The sequence below is a fragment of the Malus domestica genome, chromosome 15, assembly GCF_042453785.1.
Source record: "Malus domestica chromosome 15, GDT2T_hap1".
In the NCBI taxonomy this organism is placed as follows: Eukaryota; Viridiplantae; Streptophyta; class Magnoliopsida; order Rosales; family Rosaceae; genus Malus; species Malus domestica.
The window spans coordinates 732,432-753,262 of record NC_091675.1 but is presented as its reverse complement, the minus strand read 5'-3'; the positions used below and the strand labels follow the sequence as shown (position 1 = coordinate 753,262).

General features: G+C 38.5%; 5 protein-coding genes across 6 annotated transcripts; 3 read left to right on the top strand and 2 right to left on the bottom strand.

Moving 5' to 3' along the window:
• The first annotated feature begins 2,418 nt into the window (after positions 1–2,418).
• On the top strand, positions 2,419–2,923 carry LOC103450384 (uncharacterized). The gene has a single exon (XM_008389720.4). It carries the CDS (start codon positions 2,430–2,432, stop codon positions 2,823–2,825), a length of 396 nt encoding a protein of 131 aa, XP_008387942.4. The 5' UTR covers positions 2,419–2,429; the 3' UTR covers positions 2,826–2,923.
• A 698-nt stretch (positions 2,924–3,621) lies between these two features.
• LOC103450385 (WEB family protein At1g75720) lies at positions 3,622–5,747 on the bottom strand. 2 transcript variants are annotated; one of them, XM_008389721.4, is made up of 2 exons: positions 5,337–5,747; positions 3,622–4,343 (listed from the first exon to the last, which is right to left on the bottom strand). In XM_008389721.4, the coding sequence occupies exons 1-2, from the start codon at positions 5,499–5,501 to the stop codon at positions 3,840–3,842; spliced, it is 669 nt and encodes a 222-aa protein (XP_008387943.1). In that variant the 5' UTR covers positions 5,502–5,747; the 3' UTR covers positions 3,622–3,839. The 2 variants fall into 2 exon arrangements, with proteins under 2 accessions (XP_008387943.1, XP_008387944.1); XM_008389722.4 differs by having other exon boundaries at positions 3,622–4,337; positions 5,337–5,647.
• Positions 5,748–6,783: 1,036 nt separating this feature from the next.
• Positions 6,784–9,515, top strand: LOC103450387 (hexokinase-2, chloroplastic). Its single transcript, XM_008389723.4, has 9 exons — positions 6,784–7,146; positions 7,295–7,445; positions 7,531–7,713; positions 7,963–8,037; positions 8,119–8,274; positions 8,362–8,457; positions 8,545–8,675; positions 8,779–8,860; positions 8,964–9,515. The coding sequence occupies exons 1-9, from the start codon at positions 6,872–6,874 to the stop codon at positions 9,291–9,293; spliced, it is 1,479 nt and encodes a 492-aa protein (XP_008387945.1). The 5' UTR covers positions 6,784–6,871; the 3' UTR covers positions 9,294–9,515.
• Positions 9,516–9,959: 444 nt separating this feature from the next.
• On the top strand, positions 9,960–11,885 carry LOC103450388 (AP-2 complex subunit sigma). Its single transcript, XM_008389724.2, has 6 exons — positions 9,960–10,190; positions 10,264–10,362; positions 10,462–10,512; positions 10,602–10,775; positions 11,108–11,167; positions 11,589–11,885. The coding sequence occupies exons 1-6, from the start codon at positions 9,975–9,977 to the stop codon at positions 11,628–11,630; spliced, it is 642 nt and encodes a 213-aa protein (XP_008387946.2). The 5' UTR covers positions 9,960–9,974; the 3' UTR covers positions 11,631–11,885.
• A 635-nt stretch (positions 11,886–12,520) lies between these two features.
• Positions 12,521–18,231, bottom strand: LOC103450389 (uncharacterized). Its single transcript, XM_008389725.4, has 12 exons — positions 16,737–18,231; positions 16,338–16,516; positions 16,197–16,254; positions 15,403–15,684; positions 15,011–15,305; positions 14,823–14,889; positions 14,681–14,741; positions 14,466–14,541; positions 14,287–14,374; positions 13,807–14,157; positions 13,517–13,729; positions 12,521–13,275 (listed from the first exon to the last, which is right to left on the bottom strand). The coding sequence occupies exons 1-12, from the start codon at positions 16,840–16,842 to the stop codon at positions 12,817–12,819; spliced, it is 2,235 nt and encodes a 744-aa protein (XP_008387947.2). The 5' UTR covers positions 16,843–18,231; the 3' UTR covers positions 12,521–12,816.
• Positions 18,232–20,831: the final 2,600 nt, after the last annotated feature.

Here is a 20,831-nt window from a genome sequence, read left to right as displayed (position 1 = left end):
TAACCCTAATAGACAAATTCAAGGACTAAAAAAAATTAACCTAACAATTGAATCAAGAAATGAGTTAAATGAAGAAATGAAGAGCATACCTAGTGTTGAATTTCATTAGAAAATAATTTGATGGTGATTCATAGTTTTTCTTTTCTTAGGGTAGAGGGTTTAATTTTTTTGTTTTGAACGAATAGGGTAAAAAACATGGGGAATAGGAGAAACCTAATTATGTATTAATTTACCATTTTTACTTTTAGCCTAAAAATAATAAAATAATATATAAGGTAATAAAAGTATTATTTATAAATTAAGAGATACATTAACTAATAATTTTGGCAGGATTTAGGTGGGCTATTATACATACAATAAGCAACAACAAACTCATATATAAACTATTATACCAGCAGTTTGTTAAAATCCTCCCTAGGCTACAGCCCACTGTAGCCGTGGGTGTAGCTCCGCCAGTGCAACCGAGGGTCAAAGGGTTATAGTATGGAATGCGAAGAATTAAAATAATATAAGGTAAGATAGTATGAAATGGTGAAAAATATGTGAGAAATGGTGTAGGAAACAATTAGAAATTAAAAAAAAAAAAAGTCCAAAAAAAAGGGGGTTAGCTAACTGGCTGAAGATGGCTAGCTGGTTGGCCCCTGACCATTTTTTTGTCTTGTAGGGCCCACGAGCCATTTGACTTAGCCCTTGGTTGGAGACGATTTTCAGACTATTTTTGGCCCTCTGGCCCTCTGGACCCTTCAGTTGGAGATGGTCTAAACTCCCTCCTATAGCAAGGCAGTAGATGTTTGATTAGTATTTGTAACCAAAATACTCATAAGGCCTTCCACTGTGATTATACATAGTTTGATTCTCATATTTCAGGAATATATGGATCGTGTGAAAGCACTTTTAAAATTACAGAAAATGTTTTTGAAGAAAATAGTTATTGATCATAAAAGCACATGAAGTGTTTCTTACAAAAAAAAAAAAAAAAAAAACATATATCAGGTGCTTACAACTCGGATTTTCATTGAGGTTAAATCTCCTCGCATTGCCTGAGGCCGAAACCTGTCAAGTGCACTAGACATCCAATGTGTATTTTAAAAAATTTTCTCATGCCCAGCTATCAGGCTAAAAATACGTTTCATCCCGAGCCCATAAACACCTATATATTATGGGTTTCAGTTGCTAACGGACTCCTAGAGCCCAAACAAACATATTTTTGTCAAAAAAAAAAAGCAGAAGAAAGTACCAATTAGACACAATTATGATGTTGTATTTGGAACTAAATTTTTGCTTAATTTGGAATGACTTCACTTAGTCTGGTTATTAAGTTCTTTGGACAGGTGCTTAGTTCATGATTAAAACATTTTCTTTACCTTAAGGAAGAAGTACCAATTAGACACAATCATGCTGTATAAAAATCATTAGAACAGACCCTGGCCCTCACTTTTCATAACATTCTCTGAATCATCTCTCTTCACAAGCTTGTCATTTTTCCTAATAATATAATCCATTTTTTGTTTAACCATAAACAATTATTGATTATCTTCGTTTCTTTCATTTCTGCAGGACCATTTGGTGTTAATTTCCACTATCGAATATATTTGCGATGCTAGAAACTGATAGGGTCTGGAGTCTGGACCACCTGGATATGAACTTGAGCTAGAAACTGATTCGCATCTTTTGATTTTATTTGTGTTGAATTGACTAATCGAAAGGCAATGATTAGGGTTAGCTTTCCTCAGGCAAGCAGGTACCAAATATATATAGCTAGAAAATGAATGGTAAATTTTTGGCATCTCTCGCTCTCACTAATGAACGTGAGTCAAATAATCATTTAGCTGTTTCTCATTAATTTGAAGATTACTTAGGCTTTGGATAAATGCAATCAAGCATCTACTTAGTACTAAGTCTAAGAATACTTCAATTTTACAACTTTACTACTTTAGCGTAAAATCTCAAAAGTGATTTTCAGGTCATAAAAGTGTTTTAGGAAGAAGGACCAACGAGTTTCAAACGGATGCACACCTCCTAAAACTATATATGTATTAAACCAATTATTCACTTTGAAAGAATGAGCAAGAAGTGGACACTTAGCTTGAACAGCGTTTTAGTTAAGTTGAAGGTTAATCATATATAATTAAGGGCCTTTGTTTTGATTAATAAATCAAGGCTATCTCATCTCACGAGGACAAGTGAAGCCCATGCAAATGATTTGAGCACATGAGAACGCCATTGCATACTCCGAATGTGCATGCTCATGCTCATCATCATCATCTTTGAGACTTAAGAGAGTTTAAATTTCACAAATATATAGAATAACACCAACCCCCATGGAAATTCACACCCTCATCTCTCTCCCCCCTTTTTAAAATTTATAAGACAGACACCCTCCCATGATAGCATTTCATTTCCCGGAGGATAAAAACACAGAGAATACAATGCTGCATAATATTCAAAGAAACCACAGCTTCATTGTACAAGTAGGTCAAGAAACCCTCCGTAGCCAAAACTTAGACCCCCATCATCAACCTCCCAAGCTGAACTTGTCTGCGATGAAAATCTTCAATCGCTTCAGGAAGATAATAATGAAACTTATTTTTACTGTCCCGTCTCGATCGGCCCGCGGCACATCTCCGTCGGGAGCTACGAGCACTCCCAGGCAAAGGAACAGCAGCTGTGACAGATTTGAGCCTCCGAAGACTTCATGCAGTTCGTACTACTCGTCGCACTTGCATTATAACGAGGCCATCGCCGACTGCATCGAGTTCTTTAATAAGTCTTCTTCTGGCCAAGAGGGCAGTTTGGATGATGGAGAATTCAACGTTATGGTCTGATAGATATCATTTCGCCTGCATCGATCACAATATCACATTGTTTCTACTGGTGTTTAATATTTGCCTCATTTTTTCGTATAATTAATTTGTGATCTTTGTTTTCGTCCCAAGCCCATCGAAATAGCAAGTAATGAAACTTTGGTGTAAGGGTAAATGTTCTTATCCAGTTGCATGTTAAAGTATTTGATTTGTTTGCTATTCGTGTCTCTTAGATTGTGGAATTTGAACCTACAACGTACTGTTTCAGTTTGCTTGCGCTATATATCCCCCAATACATTCATGAAACTTAAAACAACCTTTACTAAACATATTCATATTTTCTTAATGCATGCATTGGTTTTGTTTAAATTATTTCTCATCGTATTATTTTCCCTGTAGCTGGGTTTAATTTCGAACAAATTTTCCTAAAAAGCAAAATGACTGCTGTTTCTAGCCAATTTGAGAAGAGAACTCTATGATGACTCTATCTGAACTACTCTAATTAGACAACTCTATCTGAACAAATTTTCCTTTCTTCGTCCGATGTCGAAGACTCGAAGCAATATATTGTTCCGGGCTGTCCATCTATAACTAGGTTGGTCCAGCAGCTCCAGCCCTATATCTATATGACCCATTATTGCTTTAAGCCCATTTCATTAGGGCACCTATTCAATTGCCTAAAGGATAAATTACCCTAAATTAATATAAAATATAAAATGAAAAATGGTCCTCAGTTGAAGAATGATAAAGAAAAGGAATAACACCTTAAGGGTATCAAGCACACTAATTCATTAGGTACTCCATTGAAGGACGCTGATTTATTAAGTGATTTTTATTGAGAAATTATTGTGCGGTACTGAAACACAGTCACGTGGTATAATCAATCCACGTACAACATTACAATTTCATCTTATCTCAAGCCAAATTTACATAATAGGTTAAAAGAACTGAAACATACAAAATACACTTGTACAAAAAAGGGTTGAAATACAATCCTCTTGGAGCCAAGAAGTATGTGTGGGCATGTATGTTGCATCAAGCATAAGCAACCTGTGAGCTTCCTTTCTTCTTAGAAAAGATCCCTGCGATCAGAGGAATCATGGGCTTCTTTTTCTTTTTCGTGAGAGAATGGTGTCTTTCCAATGTTTGATCAACACCACCTTGTGCAATCATCACTTGAGACCGAGAAGGTGGATTTCCAAATGTCACATATCTTTTCTTTTGGAACTCAAAACTTTCATCTTCCTCACCAGATGCTTGTGTTTTGGTTGTAAACTTGGTCGAGTCTTCGTCGACAATCCTAACGTCTTCAATCTCCGTTTCGATGAAGTGTTTTTCGTACTCCCGTTCCTTCAGTTGCTGGAGCTCTCGCTTTGTGCGTTCGAGCTCCTGTTTTAGAGAAGAGAGGCAGTTTTCCATGAGCTCACTTTCTTGTCTGGCTTTTTGGAGGCTTTGTTTTGTGTCCTCTAGTTCTGCTCTCACAGTTCCAATTCTGGATAATGCGGGGCCATGCCCATTTTCATTTGCTTCGTTCTGCATCTATATGGATCACGTACAAAAAGAACCCATTCCATTAGCATAGAAATCAAATGGTTCCCTTAGTTGAGAATTTTTTATAAATCGAACAATGTAAAACAGCTTGGGGAGAAATTTTTAGGGTAAAGACTTTGACGTCATGTCATTTGTATGTTAAGTACACATAAGGTGATCATCTTGCATTTAGGTTCATCAAAATGGACTCATGTGAAATCAAATATGCAAAAATTCTCGGTATATGTGTTTTGTGTGTATGAGTGACATAACACGAAAGTTTGTACTCAAGAATGTCTCTAATGTAAGAAATTCGGACTGACAGTTTGATAATGCAACAAATAGTAAAGGGGCCATGGATGCTTGCTTTGCTTGCTTGTGAGCCCTCCTAAAGTCTAAATAAACATTAGTTAATTTTTATTTAAAATAAAAAAAGGGATAGTGCAAGTGCATAGCATATAATTGGCATCTCTTGATATGAAAGCCAAAGAAGATTAGATTCCTTAATAAAGATGATCAATAAGGAATTAGCCCCTAGTGATGCTTCAGTGTTCACTTAAAATATAGAATATATCAAACTATACATTTTATAGGATCGATGGTGCTAGAATTATTTGTTTATTTAACTTTATATATTCTCTGATAATTAAGGACAAGTTGTACTATGTATGATTGACTAGTTTCTAGCAGGACCAACAAAGATGTTACATTTTGTAGAGAAAAAGACTACTACGTTGAAAAATTAGATGCACAAAATTAGATACAAATTACAATACGACATGTTGACACGATACAAGATACTTAAGAAATATAATTTTATTGATTAAAATGTATACAAGTTACGAAAAATCTCAGCAATAGGACTTACATGATAGCTCAGCTAGCTAGTACAACTGTACAAGTAGTAACATTTAACCTAACTAACAACCCTAATGCAATTATCAAAGTGGTACGAAAATTAAGGGGAACATAAGTTATATAACGGATGGATGAAGGATGCACCTGTTTGAGCTGGGAGGCATAGAGCTCTCCGGCAAGAACTTTTTCTCCGAACAACGCAACTGCCTCTTTGACGGAGCGGAACGGTTGCCTTGTATCGATCTCCGCCCTCCTTGTCCTCGTCACTTGCATTCCTCCTCCTCCTCCTCCTCCTACTTCTTTCTCCATGTTCACTTTGGAAAACGTTGCACTCGGTAGGATTGGATGAATGAAAGATGGCAACAAGAATGTGCTTTTTATTTGGACAACTCCTAGTTAGAGAGATAAAGAGAGAGAGATGGGATGGCTGGTTAGACTGACAACTTACAAGTGATTGAGGGAGAGAGAGAGAGGGATATAGGAGGGGGGAGGTTGAATTCGTTTCTTCGCGTCCACTTCACTAGATTTCTGTTAGTATCTGTGAATGCGAAAGGCGGTGGATGGATGGGTGGCTTCGTGGACTTTTAGCAAGAGAGAGGGACTCCTCGCCAAATACCCCCAACACACACACCAACAGACTAACTCCGCCAATTCCTAAGTTACCCTTTTCACTCTCGTGAACGTGGCCCAGCCCAGTCCGACCCAACCCTAATAGTATTGGCCTTTCCCACAAGATCCACAATCCACGAGCAATAATAGGCTTTACATATCTCAGTACTTTACCGTGATATTCCAAACTAATGACGCCACATCACGTAAAAATTAAAAAAACACATGATATCGCATCCCTTCTCCCTTGTAGCAACCAACGAAGAGATGAGAGGGCACACATGAACAGTTATTTGTCACAATCATGTTCAAAAGTATAAATACTGAAGGTTAATACAAATTTCATAATTTCAAAAGGTGAATCATTAAAAGGATTACGATAAGAATCATCAATCAATAACAACAAATTAATAATATCTTAATCTCGGCCAGCTTCCTCTTCCTTTGCCTTGTGTTTTACAAAAATTAATATTTAATGGAACGGGAGAGCATATAAAAAATAAATGCTGGCGGTCCAAGTCACGCTAAAGCATATTAGGACATGATATACTAAAAAATAATGTGAAAATACATGTTGCAAGCAATTAGATTTCGACCTAACGCCACCAAACTACAGACCGTTGTTTGCGTGCATCCACAAATCCACATTGTTTTATCCGTCCATCTAAATTATTTCTAAATTATTTTAATTAATGAGAGGAGGATTATATTAATTTCAAGTTTAAAGGGGTATCAACCATCACGTCATTTGATCAACTGGTCTAATTTGAGTTTAAAAGATGGTGGATTGTTTGGGTGATTAAATTTGTTCTCTTCAACACATTACGTTTTAAGTTCAGACCTTATTCAACGTAGCTTAAAATTTAAATAGTATATCACGTTAAATTTGTAATCTAGTTTAGAGTCGTATTATCGCTTTTAACGACTTAGACCAGTTGCTGTTAGGTTAGTTAAATGCTGAGGACCATTTGCCAGTTGTCATCCACAGATATAAAGACCAATTTATACAACACCAGTACAACGCTATATTCTCACATCTTTCCTTTTCATAGATCTCACCGTACTACACAATGTCAGCTGCTACCACGTCCCCAGCCGTTCGATCTTTCTACCTCCGGCGCCGATCACCTACGGTGGCCATGCCTCGCTGCAGGATGGCCGTCCGATCCGCTGCCGTTTCCCTATCTCCGCTGTTGACCAAGCTACACAACGACAGTGCCACTCCCCTGCCCCTCCTGCGCCACGTGGCAGACTCCATGGCCTCCGACATGCGTGCCGGGCTCGCCCGGGACGGCGGCAGCGACCTCAAGATGATACTCAGCTACGTTGATTCCCTCCCAAGCGGGTACTTTTTAAGAAATTGTTACGGTATATGTGTCAAAGTGTTATTTGCAGAAGAAGACAAGCGGTGTGCCGGTGTCCTTTCTCAGGGACCACTAGTGTAGTGTCGCAATACATAGAAATCTTATGTTAATTTTCTGATGTTTTTTAAGGAATGAGGAGGGGTTGTTTTATGCACTGGATCTTGGAGGCACAAACTTCAGGGTGCTGAGAGTACAATTAGGCGGCAAAGATGAGCGCGTGATTGCAACCGAATTCGACCAAGTTTCCATCCCCCCGGAGCTCATGTGTGGCACCTCAGAGGTAATTTTACTCGAGAATTAAATGTTAGTTTGTCACATTTTGTTACGTACATTAGTTAAAGCAATCTTGGTTGTTCACACTGCAGGAACTGTTTGATTTTATTGCTTCTGGTTTGGCAAAGTTTGCACAAAAGGAGGGTAATAAATTCCACCTTCCAACTGGTACGAAAAGAGAAATTGGATTCACATTTTCGTTCCCTGTGAAGCAGACCTCCATTGATTCCGGCATACTAATTAAGTGGACAAAAGGTTTTTCCGTATCTGGAACGGTTAGTACTTCCATTTCTACTTTTTTGTTTCATTGCTTCGTTTTCCTAGAGCTCTTCGTTGGATAATCGCGTAAAAACATGAACATTGTATTCTCATTCAGTGAATTTTGTAGCGTACTTTAGTCGCCTATTTATACAAGAGATTTAGGTCTGAATAAAGTACTTAATAATCAAGAGATTTAGTGAATCTCATTAGAAACTTGTTAACTTCCTGTGATCATAGTTAAAAACTTGTGAAAATATTTACAGGCAGGAAGAGATGTGGTTGCTTGTCTGAATGAGGCTATGGAAAGGAAGGGACTCGATATGCGCGTGTCTGCTCTGGTATGCTCATTTTATGCTAGCATCCTCGTGCAAAACGTTTGATGAACAACTGCCAATCTGATAGAGTTCAATGCGTATTAGGTTAACGATACGGTAGGAACTTTAGCTGGAGCAAGATATTGGGACGATGATGTCATGGTTGCTGTCATTTTGGGTACTGGTACCAACGCTTGCTATGTTGAACGTGTAGATGCTATTCCCAAACTACAGGGCCAGGTTTCTTCTTCCGGCAGAACGGTGTGTAAGACTCCAAAGTTGTCTCCTGTCCTTTCTTTATGGTCTTAGCTTAAATTTATTTCTCAATCTTCCCAAAATTTGGATCAGATTATCAACACTGAGTGGGGAGCATTCTCAAATGGTCTTCCTTTGACGGAATTCGATAGAGATATGGATGCTGCTAGCATCAATCCCGGTGAGCAGGTAAGCTTTACACTTCTATTGGTTGTATTTTTAGTTTTCTTATTCTTGATAGTAACCTTATACTTGTTGTTCATATTTCATATGAAGATCTTTGAGAAAACAATCTCGGGAATGTACCTCGGGGAAATTGTAAGAAGAGTACTAGTAAAGATGGCTGAAGCAGATGCTTTGTTTGGTGAATCTGTCCTAGAAAAACTATCAACACCTTTTCTACTCAGGTAACATATATAAGCTTCCCCAAATAAGCTTCCCCAAATAAGCTTGACATCGAGTTCCTTATTTCTTCGTATGCTGAAGTAAGTTATGAACTGAGTTTTATAGGACTCCATATCTTTGCGCTATGCAGCAAGATGCATCTGATGACCTTCAAGCTGTTGGGTCAATCCTATACAATGTAGCAGGGGTAAACTTCTAATGTTGTATTGTATGACAGTATGATCCAAAGCTAGTTTCATTTTTCGATATCTTTCCCTCATTAATAAATCCTTCTTACTCTAATTCGTTAGGTTGAGTCCAGTTTAAGTGCAAGAAAGATTGTGGTGGATGTATGTGACACCATAGTGAAGCGAGGCGGACGCTTAGCAGGTGCAGGAATAGTAGGGATACTGCAAAAGATGGAGGAGGATTCAAAAGATCTCATTTTTGGCAAGAGGACTGTTGTGGCCATGGATGGAGGGCTGTACGAAAACTATCCACAATACCGGAGGTATTTACAAGAGGCGGTGGCAGAGCTTCTAGGGACAGAGATTTCGAAGAACGTGGTGATCGAGCATTCGAAAGACGGGTCTGGTATAGGGGCCGCTCTCTTGGCTGCTGCAAATTCCCAGTACATATGATTGAGACTTGTAATAGTAGAAGGTAATTAGCCCCCGATGAGAAGGGGTTGTAAGTAATTTGAGTAATTTGGTTGCACTTGTTATTGTTTTGGAGAATAAGATAGGGAGTGAATGAGAGATTGAGAATTTAGGATTCACCTCAAAGTTGTAATTTGAGCAGTAGCTTGTACAATTTCTGGATCATAATGTACCATGATATGTATGGTTCAATTTTGTCGTTAACTTTTGCATGACAAAATAAAACAGAAGGATTACAAGGTAATCCTAATTCCTTTCATAATTTAGACTCACACAATCAAATTTCAGTAATAGCATTTGCAACGAAATTTGTCATTTTGGAATAACTAGCAAGAATTTTTGTCTAAAGTAACTGTTTTGAGCCTCCAGATATAGAATATTTATCGAGCGTCGAATTAACGGTTGGCTCAAAATCTCTATTTTGTCATTCATTTAATGACTTGTTAATCAATTATTGTTTGATTTTAAAATGGACCGACAACAAAACTCAAGAATTCTATATGATTTTTTGTCATTCATTTTATGAGTTGTTAATCAATTATTGTCTAATTCTAAAATGAAACGATAACAAAACTCAAGAATTCTATGAGTAAATTAGTTAAATTACGTGACGTGACGGTATTTCAATATTACACAAGAATACAAATTAACCGTTGGATACTTATGTTGACCAAGACCATCAACGGAGACAAGTCTCCTCTACCCAAGTTAAGCACACCGTTTTTTATCTTCCTCTTTCTCTTACCGCCCCGCGACCCACTGGAACTCCGAGACGACATCGCACAACGAAACCATAAAAGAAAAGGGAAGTTGGTAGCTTTCGTCCCGAAGTTTCGGTGTTCCGCTGTTGTTAATTTCTCCAGTTTTGCTTCGACAATGGTACTCCTCTCTAACCATTTCAGTGTTATTTGATTCGATTTCAAAATCTGACCCGATCCAATTCGTATGGCAGATCCGATTCATACTGTTACAGAACCGGCAGGGAAAGACCCGGTTAGCCAAGTACTACGTTCCTCTCGAGGATTCCGAGAAGCACAAGGTCGAATACGAGGTATGATCCTCATATTTCAATTAAGTTTTAATTTTTAATTGTAATTTGTGCGACAAGTTTTGATATTTCTAGGGTTTTTTAATTCGATGTTAATAATAGGTTCATCGTTTGGTGGTCAACAGAGATCCCAAGTTCACAAATTTCGTCGAGGTTTGTAATTTAATTTGCTTTTGTTTTTGGAATTTTTTCTTAAATAATTTGGTTAAACCAAAGATTTAATTTTCTGAATTAATTTGCAGTTCCGTACACACAAGGTTATATACAGGAGATATGCAGGATTGTTTTTCTCACTGTGTGTTGATATAACTGACAATGAGCTGGCATACTTGGAATGCATTCATCTGTTCGTCGAAATTTTGGATCATTTTTTCAGCAATGTTTGTGAGCTCGATTTGGTCTTTAACTTTCATAAGGTCCGTTGTTGCGTGTTCTCGCTTTTGCTTGATGTGATTATTTGCTTTTGTGTTTAGTGAATGAGTCACGCTAATTGTATTCGAAACTTACCTTGGATAGCGGTAAGAGTAGTCTATCTATATGAAGAATGAATAAGCCATGGTACTAGCCATTGTTTTCTCCTTCAACATTTAGGTTTTAACCAATCCAGGATGCATGGTAGACGCCAGTACCTAGAGTTGTTAACACCTTGTGTTGCAGTCGTATTGGTTTCTTCTCCGCTTGTGACTATGTACGGGTGTGGTTGTTTGTTAACTTACTGTTTAATGTTTTTCATTTTCGTTTATCAAAGGTCTATCTGATACTGGATGAGTTCATTCTTGCTGGAGAGCTCCAAGAAACAAGCAAGAAGGTAAGACCGTGAGAATGTCTATGAATTATTTTCTTGTGTAATTTTGTCCTGTTTCTGCTGCGTTTTGTGTTTGTATGCTGTTAGAATGGGGACAGGCAACAGAAACCTTGGTTTTTTGTTAGCCATTTTGGTCCGGGGACCCTTTGATCTGATTTATCTTTAATCATCATGTATCTGGATATTTGAAAGAAAGTGTGTGCCTTTCATTGCCCCTCATGGATCTTCTTGTTCTTTCCCCACTTGCTCTTGTGTTGTTTTGTATAGGACACCAAGAAACCAAATTACCTTGCTTTTGTACCTCTTCGTGCTTATTCTGATGTTATGTAATCATTGGTGGTCTGAATTTGGTAAATGTTATCTGCATTGCAAATATAAGACATCGAAGCTATCTGGTTTCATGAATTTTGTGTTGTGCTTGCAGGCAATAATAGAGAGAATGGGGGAACTCGAAAAACTAGAGTGAAAATTATCATGTGGATGACAAGTTTTTAGGATTGCAGTATTGGTTCTTTGTTTCTGCGGATCGTTTCAGTCAATTTTTGTATCGCCATTCCCTGTGTGAATTCCTCTCGTGTAATAAACCTTAATTGAACTAGAAGGTTTCCCTTTTTCATATATCCGTTGTACCCGGCTTTCCCCCCATTTTGGCATTTGTGTTTGAAATACATGTTCATATAATTGAAGGCATATACACGACCACCGTGTCTGTTTTTCAATACTTCTGTTTCCAGATAAGCACTTTTGTAGTTTACATGGAGCAATGGGTATATGCAAGTTAGCAGACAAACCATATTGTTCTTTGACATTGCTTGGAACAGGGGTCATGTTATGTAGGCTTTGCTTGCTAAAGTGAGAGCTCCTATCCTGTTGCGCGGACCAATGGTAATGTAACAAAGCGATGCTTAAGCCCGTGGAAGTATAAGCTGGACGTATTCGGGTGAAATCCATTTGAAATTTTTAAGGCTTTGCTAGCAAAAATGGAGAAAGCATGTTCGACAATGCGTTACTGATTTGAGATATCCTCATGTTGTGTGATTGACAATGCGATACTGCAGATCGGCAATGAAATATGCTTTGGATAGCACTGAAATCAAATCAAGTCCTTGTCATGCAAGACGACATTGTACAAACCAAGTGCTCCACGCAAAGATACCAAATAACACTAAAAATACCAAAACCGAGTGCCCTGCAAATCAGTGCTCTACGCAAAGAGCCCAAACTTGCCTAGTGGGCGTACCTTCAAATCATTCAAATTGTTGGCTCTGTTACGATTTAGTACAGCAGAAGCCATTTTCTGAGCGCGAGCCAAATTTGAGAGTGAGTTTCACAAGGGCATACAGAGTGAGTACTCTGTAGAGCAGAAACATTACTAATGTACTATTATCTTCTTTGTAAAAGATGAACAATATGCCTCAAATATGTTCGTGAAAAGATTACTACAAAACCTTTGCAGCCTAATAGTCTAGGGCATTTTTCCTACCAACCGAATCCCTCAGCTAATCAAGACATGGCCGAAATGCCGGGTGATCATTTATACATTATGTTCATCTCTTATTGAGTCGCGATAAAGTTAAGCAGCAAGTCCCCCGCTTCTGAACAGAAGAAAGAATGAAATAATTTACGAACCGGCTACTTCCCAATAGAAATTATTAGAGGTGCTCGCTGCAGAGCAACTGCAGTGGCAATGCACTTCCAGAACAAAATCCACCTCCAGACTCCTCATACACAGAAGGTAGATGGTGTTCTTGTCGTTTTACCCTGCCGGGAGGAAAAGATGAATTTACAGCCATTAGCTGCTGCTGTTGTTGAGACAGTGGTGCGTATTTGGGACCAACAAGTTCAAGCGTTGACGGGGATGGAGACATAAGGCCTTGGCTGCATGGAATCAACATCGAATCCTGCCTTCCATTTTGCCAACTGGGAAAATGAACTGCGGGTGCCGAAGTTCCCACCGGCCTGTACTGAGCAGCTAAGTGAGCGGCCCAAAGCCTCTGCTGATGCTGTTGGAGCTGTAGATGTTGCTGTTGAGGATGCTGCTTCGTCGATGCTGTGGGACTTGCTTGAGGACCAAATGGGTTGCCATGATATGGAGGTAGCTGCATCTGGGCCTACAGTTAAGTATTATTTCCTAATTTTAGTACTTTGCATTCAGTGTTTATATTCAGCATTATTACTACAGGTCTATAATAGTAAAAGGTCTGCTTGTTTACTAGTTAGAGTCAAAGTTGATCAGGTCCCTCTCAACTTTCCGTTACGTATATTAGACCAAATCCTGGTTCTATTAAATGAATCTAAGCTTCACAGAAGAAATGGAATAAAATGAAAAAAATTAAAGGAGATCAGAAAAACCTGCTGAGACACTGAAGGATTGTTAGGGTGAGCAGAAGAGCTGTACTGAGACTGGGGCAAAGAGAAAGGAATGAGTGTGTGACGTTGCATGAGAGGATGAATATACGGGGCTTGGGATTGTGATGATGGCTCCATCCCCCTTCCAGCTCTGCTAAAACTATTATTAGTTTCTGAGCCACCACCTCCAGCTGACAGTGACAGGAAATCAAAACTCTGCAAGAAACGAGGCCAGTGAGAATATCATCAAAACTCTGCAATGAACCAATAGCAATTACATCACTAAGCTTTACCTGCTTTGGTGAAGCGTATGCTCGAGATCCCATAGCGAACTGTGGCTGATCTTGATGGAGCTTCATCTGCTGCAGTGTACCGTTCTTAGCTTCGGCTGAATTTTTTTCAGAACTAGAAATACCGATGCTACTAGTAGCAACAATCCCATTTGAACCATTGTTTGCATTAGCATAGACATTAACTCCCAGAAGAGCCACTTGTTTTAATCCTTCATGTGGTGTCATTTGATTAGGCTGTAGCTGTAACTTATTCTTACACTCGGAGTTTTGTAAAGCCTGAATCAAGTGACTTATGTAAACATGAGCTGCGCATTTCTTACACGACCTTCTACCATGGAGAACATTAGTAACCTGTATAGTTGACAGTCCACCATACCCTAAATCAGAAGCTTCACATGGTATAGAAATTTGAGAAGAAAAGAGTGGCGCATATTGAGATGATAAAATAGCTGATTTGAAAACTGAAAGCCCTCCCTTCACCTTTCCAAAAGACGAACTATTTTGGACAGAAGCTCTCGAGGTAGACAAGGCAGCATCTAGCCAGTGCGGAATTTTAGCAGCAGGAGACCTTGAATAATAGCTAAAAAGCATGAGGAACGTGAAAAATACAGAGAAATAAAACTTATCTAGAAAATTTAACAAGGAATGAAGATAATTACTGTGACAATGATGATGGACTATCATTGCTAGCACCAAGAGAGACACTTGAAGACAAGCCAGGCCACAATACTGGACCTTAGAAAAAGAAAAAAAAACAAAGATTATGCAATCTTTAAGAAATTGATATGCAATGCTATATTAAAACACGCTTTTCACAAGTGAAAGTGAAATTACAGCCAATAGTGAAGAAGACTTTTCAGTAAACAAGAACTACCACTTTTCTTGGCTTCCTGATCCGTATTGTGCAGTTCAACTTGACCTGTAATAGTTGTGCCCTGAAGAGTAATCCAAATCTTAAAATCAGACCGATCTCACCAAATGGATATTTGACTTGGATTTGATGAGTTAATGCTTACCAACTCCAGTGCAGTTACTGGTTTTCTCTCAGGAACTGAGGACAACTCTTGCACAGGCTGCTTTAACCTGCCGGGAGATTAGAAAGATGATGATGTTTAAAAACAAAACAGATACACGGACACACATACACACAATGAAATAGAATAGAAAGGGACGGAAGCCAGAATTAAGTAGAAGAAGTACCCACCGACTATCCAGGCTTACATCATATTTGCAAAAGTTGTCAGCATTGCCTGTGGCAGGTTTTTCATTGCACCCCTCAACATTCACTGACAATGACGAAACATTCAGATTTTGAGGAACGGAATTATCTGAACTTATACATGAATTCCTGCTGTTAAGCAATTCAGGCTCATGTTGAGTAATGGGTTCGTTCAAACAATCAACTTGATCAGTTTCTTTTCCTAATCTTTCTACATTTGATGGACTGGCGGCCTCGGTAGCTCTCAAGGGGCAATATGAACCCCATTTTTCTTTTCCATCTGCAGAAACCAATACTACCACATAAATTAACAGTCGGGCACGATAGCATATATTTAAGAAAAAGAAGATTTGTAAGAAGCGAATAACGAATCAAACCTTCAAATGCAGATGTCAAACTCTCCTTTGACCCTGGCAAACCTGAAGGATTTGCATCTAATGATTCAATGTCTACTTTACTATTATCATTTACGTCGTTCCTGGGGAACAGTCCAGCCAAAGCATACAAGGTCTCCACAACTTCTTCCTCATCTTTTGTGATTTCTGAGCCGCCGTCTTTCTTCATAAGTAATTCGATCCCACTCATTGTATGGTTCACCTTCTTTGCATCTGGTAAAGACGGGGACGGAGATGCAGATTCACGGTTGCGCTTCTTCATTGCTGCAAGTGTATAAACAATTTCAAAAACCAGAAGACATCCATACTTCATCAACAGAATATGACAGGAACTGTTTCATTTTTTTTATTTTTAATTCCCTATAATCCGAAGGGGACCCGAATCATTGAAAGCCATTAAAGTATCTCTTTTGGAAAAGTAAAACTACAGAAACAAAAGGAGGGCTAAATCTCAGACCCAAATATAATAAATAATTTAATAAAAGTGGAAGCATCATATTAAATTGAATTAAAGTTGGGAAGAAAACTGACGAAACCTTGCTTCCCGAAAAAGCAAGAAAAAAGCCAAAAGCTTCAGTTTTGCTGCACTTCTAATCCAGAATTAAATCTAAACCAAAGAAAAACAAACTCGAAAAACTCCCCAGAAGACCCACCAAACAAATCAAATCCCAAATAATTAAATAAAAATATAATTACCTCAAAGGAAAATTTAGCATTGAAATTAAAAACAAAGATAAACGAGCAAAATTTCCCACTGTTAATTCAAACCCACATACCTGATCGCAGCTTCCGTGGAACAGAGGCATGATCAACGCCATTGCAATCATAAAAAAACTGGGGAAAAAAATAAGAAGAATTAAAAACAGAAGGATAAAACACGAATCAAAGATTTGGGTAATCGACAGAAGTACGCAAACCTTTCTGGGAAGCTTAAATCTCTTACTGGGGAGCTCATCGTCTCTGTCAGACACGTTGCAACCCATTTCGCAGTCTCGAAAGCTCGTCGTTTTTGCAGTACCAAGAGCACTTAATTTTCTGAGCCTCTCTTTCTTCGTTGATTTTCCAGAGAGCACAAAGTCCCCACCACCATCCAAACCTTCAAAATTTCAGAAGAACAAAATAAACGAACCAACTACTCAGAGAAAAATAGTGGTGATAAATATAAAGGAAGGAGGCACGCATTATCTGCAAGGCTTTTGTCAAAAAGCTACACAGATAACGACAAGTACCCATGAAGCGTTTTTGGAATTTTCTCAGCTGAGAAAATACCAAAATTCGAAAACGGTGAAATATTTTTTGGGATTTTAAAATTTTACAAGGGAAGAGCTTGGTGTCGCTGTTGGGTCCAGAAGATTGCTTGAAGCGAGTGGCTCCTCCTCCACGTCTCACGTCTCGATGCTTGGAGGCAGGTGGTACTAACATCTGGAATTCTGAAGGATTCTGGACCGTCTGATCGAGCTCGAGAAACAGATCCTTCGTCTCTCTGCAAATTTTGAGCTCAGCTCTCTGAAATCTTCAAACTTGGATCGCATATACGATGAAATGGAAGAAACTCAGGTGAGGAAAACGAAAAGACAACGGAACCCAGATGCTGGATTGGGGTAATGAGGAGGAGGCAAAGGTGTTGAAGAAGAAAGTGAGCGAGAACAACGTGTAGAGAGAGAGAGAGAGAGAGAGAGAGGATAGAGAAAGCTGTGTATTTATTTATTTTTGTGAGTATTGATAGCTATTTAGCGAAACGAAAAGGTCGCCGGAAAGAGAACCGAGTGGGGTTTGGGTTTTTTTTTTTTTAATATATATATTTTTTTTCAAAGAAAGTGAAAATCGTCGATTTATTAGTTGCTTCGATCGCTTGGCAGATATCTCTCTCTCCGTTTTTTCTGAGGGAGTGAAAAGAGCTAAGAAAATAAGCAGAAACAGAGGAGATTCAGAGAGGAGGAGGAGGAGGAGAAGAAGATAAGACAAAAAGCAAAAGTGATCAAGGGCAAAGCGATTTGTAAAAAAGCCACTGAAATTTAAAGCACTTCCGCTCTCGCACTCGTGCCCAGAGAATCAGGTTCTTCTTCGTGAGAGAGAGAGACGTAAGGGTGAAGAGAAAAGGAAGAAAAAGGGTCTTCTCTACGACTGAGAGACCCGTGAAAATAATGTGGATTGGGGAGAGAGGAGAGTTAGATCGCATTAATTTATTGAAAATTAAATGGGAAAACAATTAATGCTGTCGATTCAATTGGAAACCCAATTTTCTTCCACCCAACCCACCAAATTAAATCCAACAATTTCTCTCTTTATTTATGATCCGAACCCATTCATTGAATTCATCAGCTTCCCAAAAGCACTTATGGGAAAAGTTGACACCGAAGGAGCCCAGCCAGCTTTAGAAATTGAAGCTTGAATTTTGGAAAACCAGAGAGAAAGCAGAGAGAAGAAAAGCAGAAAGCCAAACGCAAAAGCCAGAAAGCACAAAAATGCTTCCGAAAAGACGGAATGACCGAAGCTTTTTTCCTTCTTCTCCCTCCCACCTCACGTCATTCCATCATCCACGGCTAAAACACTCTCTCAATCAGTCTGTGGTCCCCTCGCAGCCGATAGATCCAACACCATCTGATGGATAGGACAACTTTATATCCCGCGTGGCATCCTACATCAGACAAACCTCCCACCTCCACCACCTGCCCTACCACTTCACCTCCGCCGCGCTCGCCTTCTCCTGCAGTCAGTGCGGAACCCAAATTTCCTCAATCCGACGGGTGTTACTCTTCCTCGTGGCAGCATCAGAAAGTTCTCCGTACGAAACGATTGTGCTTCTCTTTCTTTGTTTGCAGCACATCCATTGGTTTTATTCTGTATCTCCCTCTTCCCACACCCACCATTTCTTTTTTCTCACCCAACGTACGTATACGTATTCTCTACGGTACGCTCTACAAATACGTACGCGTATAGTGTGCGTGTAAAACGCAACGCAATGAGGAGGACGGAAGTCAGGAAGGAAGAGTGGAATAGTAGATTCTAGATTGCAGAATGCAGGGCGACTTGTGTGCACGCTCCTTATGGGCGCGTGGGCGAAGGGTGGGAATTTTAGTACAAAACGTGTGCATCTCTCTGTGAGCGTCTGACTGAGTGACACTAAAATCTGCGGATGTGCATGCAGCTGCAGGGAAAGATAACAATATGTCCAATTGTAGAGAGAGAGAGAGAGAGAGAGAGAGAGAGAGAAGAGAGAAGAGAGAAGTTGTTTCGGGAGTCGCGAGGAAGGGGAGGGAGGCGATTAATTGGTTGGTTCCCGGCGATTTTTTATTTGTTGGGAAGTGGGGGGTTTGGGGTTATGCTTATACGGTAGTTTTCTTTCTCTGGAACTTGAAGCGGCGGAGGGAGAGAGTCACGTTTGTTACGTGACTCGTTCTTTACCGGGAAATTACTAAAGAAGGCCCTTAGCTAAAAAATTTCACATAATAAAGAGACTCCGGACAAATAAGATTATCGATTTTTCACCTGACATTGTTTAACTGTTTTAAGTTACCGTCACTTTAACGTCTCTAGTTGAAATAATTTGAGGCAAATGTAATTGGTGCAATGCAATCCAGGATTCCATAGGATTCCAGATTGTTAAGAAACCGCGAAAAGTGGTGTTTATTCGATATCGGGTAACGTGAACAGCGTCAAAACCCAGAGACATGTTGGATCTTACCATTCATGCTTAAAATATGGTGTTTGTTATTTCCCATATATTGGGCGTCCAAATTTACCAAAGTCGAATAAACATTTGCACGTGTTGTTTGGACCTGATTAATTGGTCCCCAAAATTGGAGAGAAATGTGTACATGTTCTGGCCCATTGGGCCTTCAAATCTCTATAAACATCAGATCCAATAGTTTCAACTAATTGGGCTTATGCTCCTAACAATAAAACGCCGACGAATCTGTAGTGTACCAGTTAATGGACTTTAGTATTTTCAATGAGCTACTTTATGAAAATAAATAAATAATAATATCTACGTGGTAATATTTTATTAAACTTGTAAGACCTAAATATCTGTCACATCAGCAAATACATTAAATTTTTGACATAGTTATAACAAAAGAACTACATTGATCTGCGACACTCATTTATATAATTATATTAATCAATTTTCAATTTCAGAAAACATCTTAATAAAAACCTTTTTGTGATTTAAAGTTGCATGATCAGTTTATAATTTCTGTAAGCTTAAATTTAAAAAGAAATTAAAGCGATTTCCAAACTTTGTATCACCAAACACAACATAAGGAAGAGAGAATAAAATAGATGAAGCTGTAGATAATTATGATTTATTGGGTTCATCTAACATAATAGATATATGATGTATAGTCCAAATGATCGATAAATATAAACTTGATACATTGACGTTTAAGGGCATTTGTGTATGCCTCCACGGGTAGTCATGTCTCTGTAACAAGGGCATACGTCATAGTTGCCGAAAGTACCAGATGGAACACAGAAGCATCTCCTACAACACGTCCCGCATGCCCTGTGGCACAGATTAGGCCTTGACAATTTTGAGCACCTCACAACACAAGCTCTGTCACAGTCTGGAAATATCACCATATTGTTTAATTATATAAGCATATAATTAAGTGGTTTGGTTATTGTAATATATATAGCAATTAATTAATAATTAAATACCTATTTTTGGCTGGGGAGGAGGGTTTGCAGCAAAGGTTGTGGTCATCTGAATTGCGTCACCCTGAGTTAGTCAAAAGCTTTGAACATAATACTACCCAAAAAAAAAAGGATTAAGTAGTTTAATTACATACCCTTTCATTGGAATTAGCGGCAAGCTGGAGACCGAGAAGAAAAACAAGCACGTGAGTGATTAGAATCTTCAACATCATTTTTGCCATGGGGTATTTGTATATGATTAGAACTGAGAACTGGTGTGGTTTGGAAAGTGAAAAACTGTTGTGGTTTTTATAGAAAAGTTTCATGAGGTTCTTGGGACATGGAGGTCATTTAATTCAGTGATACATCGATGACAGAAAGTGCTGCACCGTGTAAATAAAGTTTAGAAAGTTACATACTTTTGGTGAAAATTACAATTTTATTTTTATAAATTTGAGTTATCACTTCTAAATTATATTAAATTAACTTTAATTAGTGAATGGATATATTTAATGTTTTTGGCATCTACTGCAAGCGAAATTGACCATATGTGTTCAATTTTCAGACCTATAAACCTATAAATATGAAAAATTCAACTGTTGCATTTAATAAGTTCAATGTACGTGTAGATAAATTGTTCAAGTACACATGCATGAATAAACGTAAGTATAGAAAAAAACCGATAAAAGGAGACAGTTTATGAGTTGGTAGACTGCCTAGTTAACTTAAACCAGGACATAATTTGGTAAAATCCTAATTAAGTAACAAAGCACTAT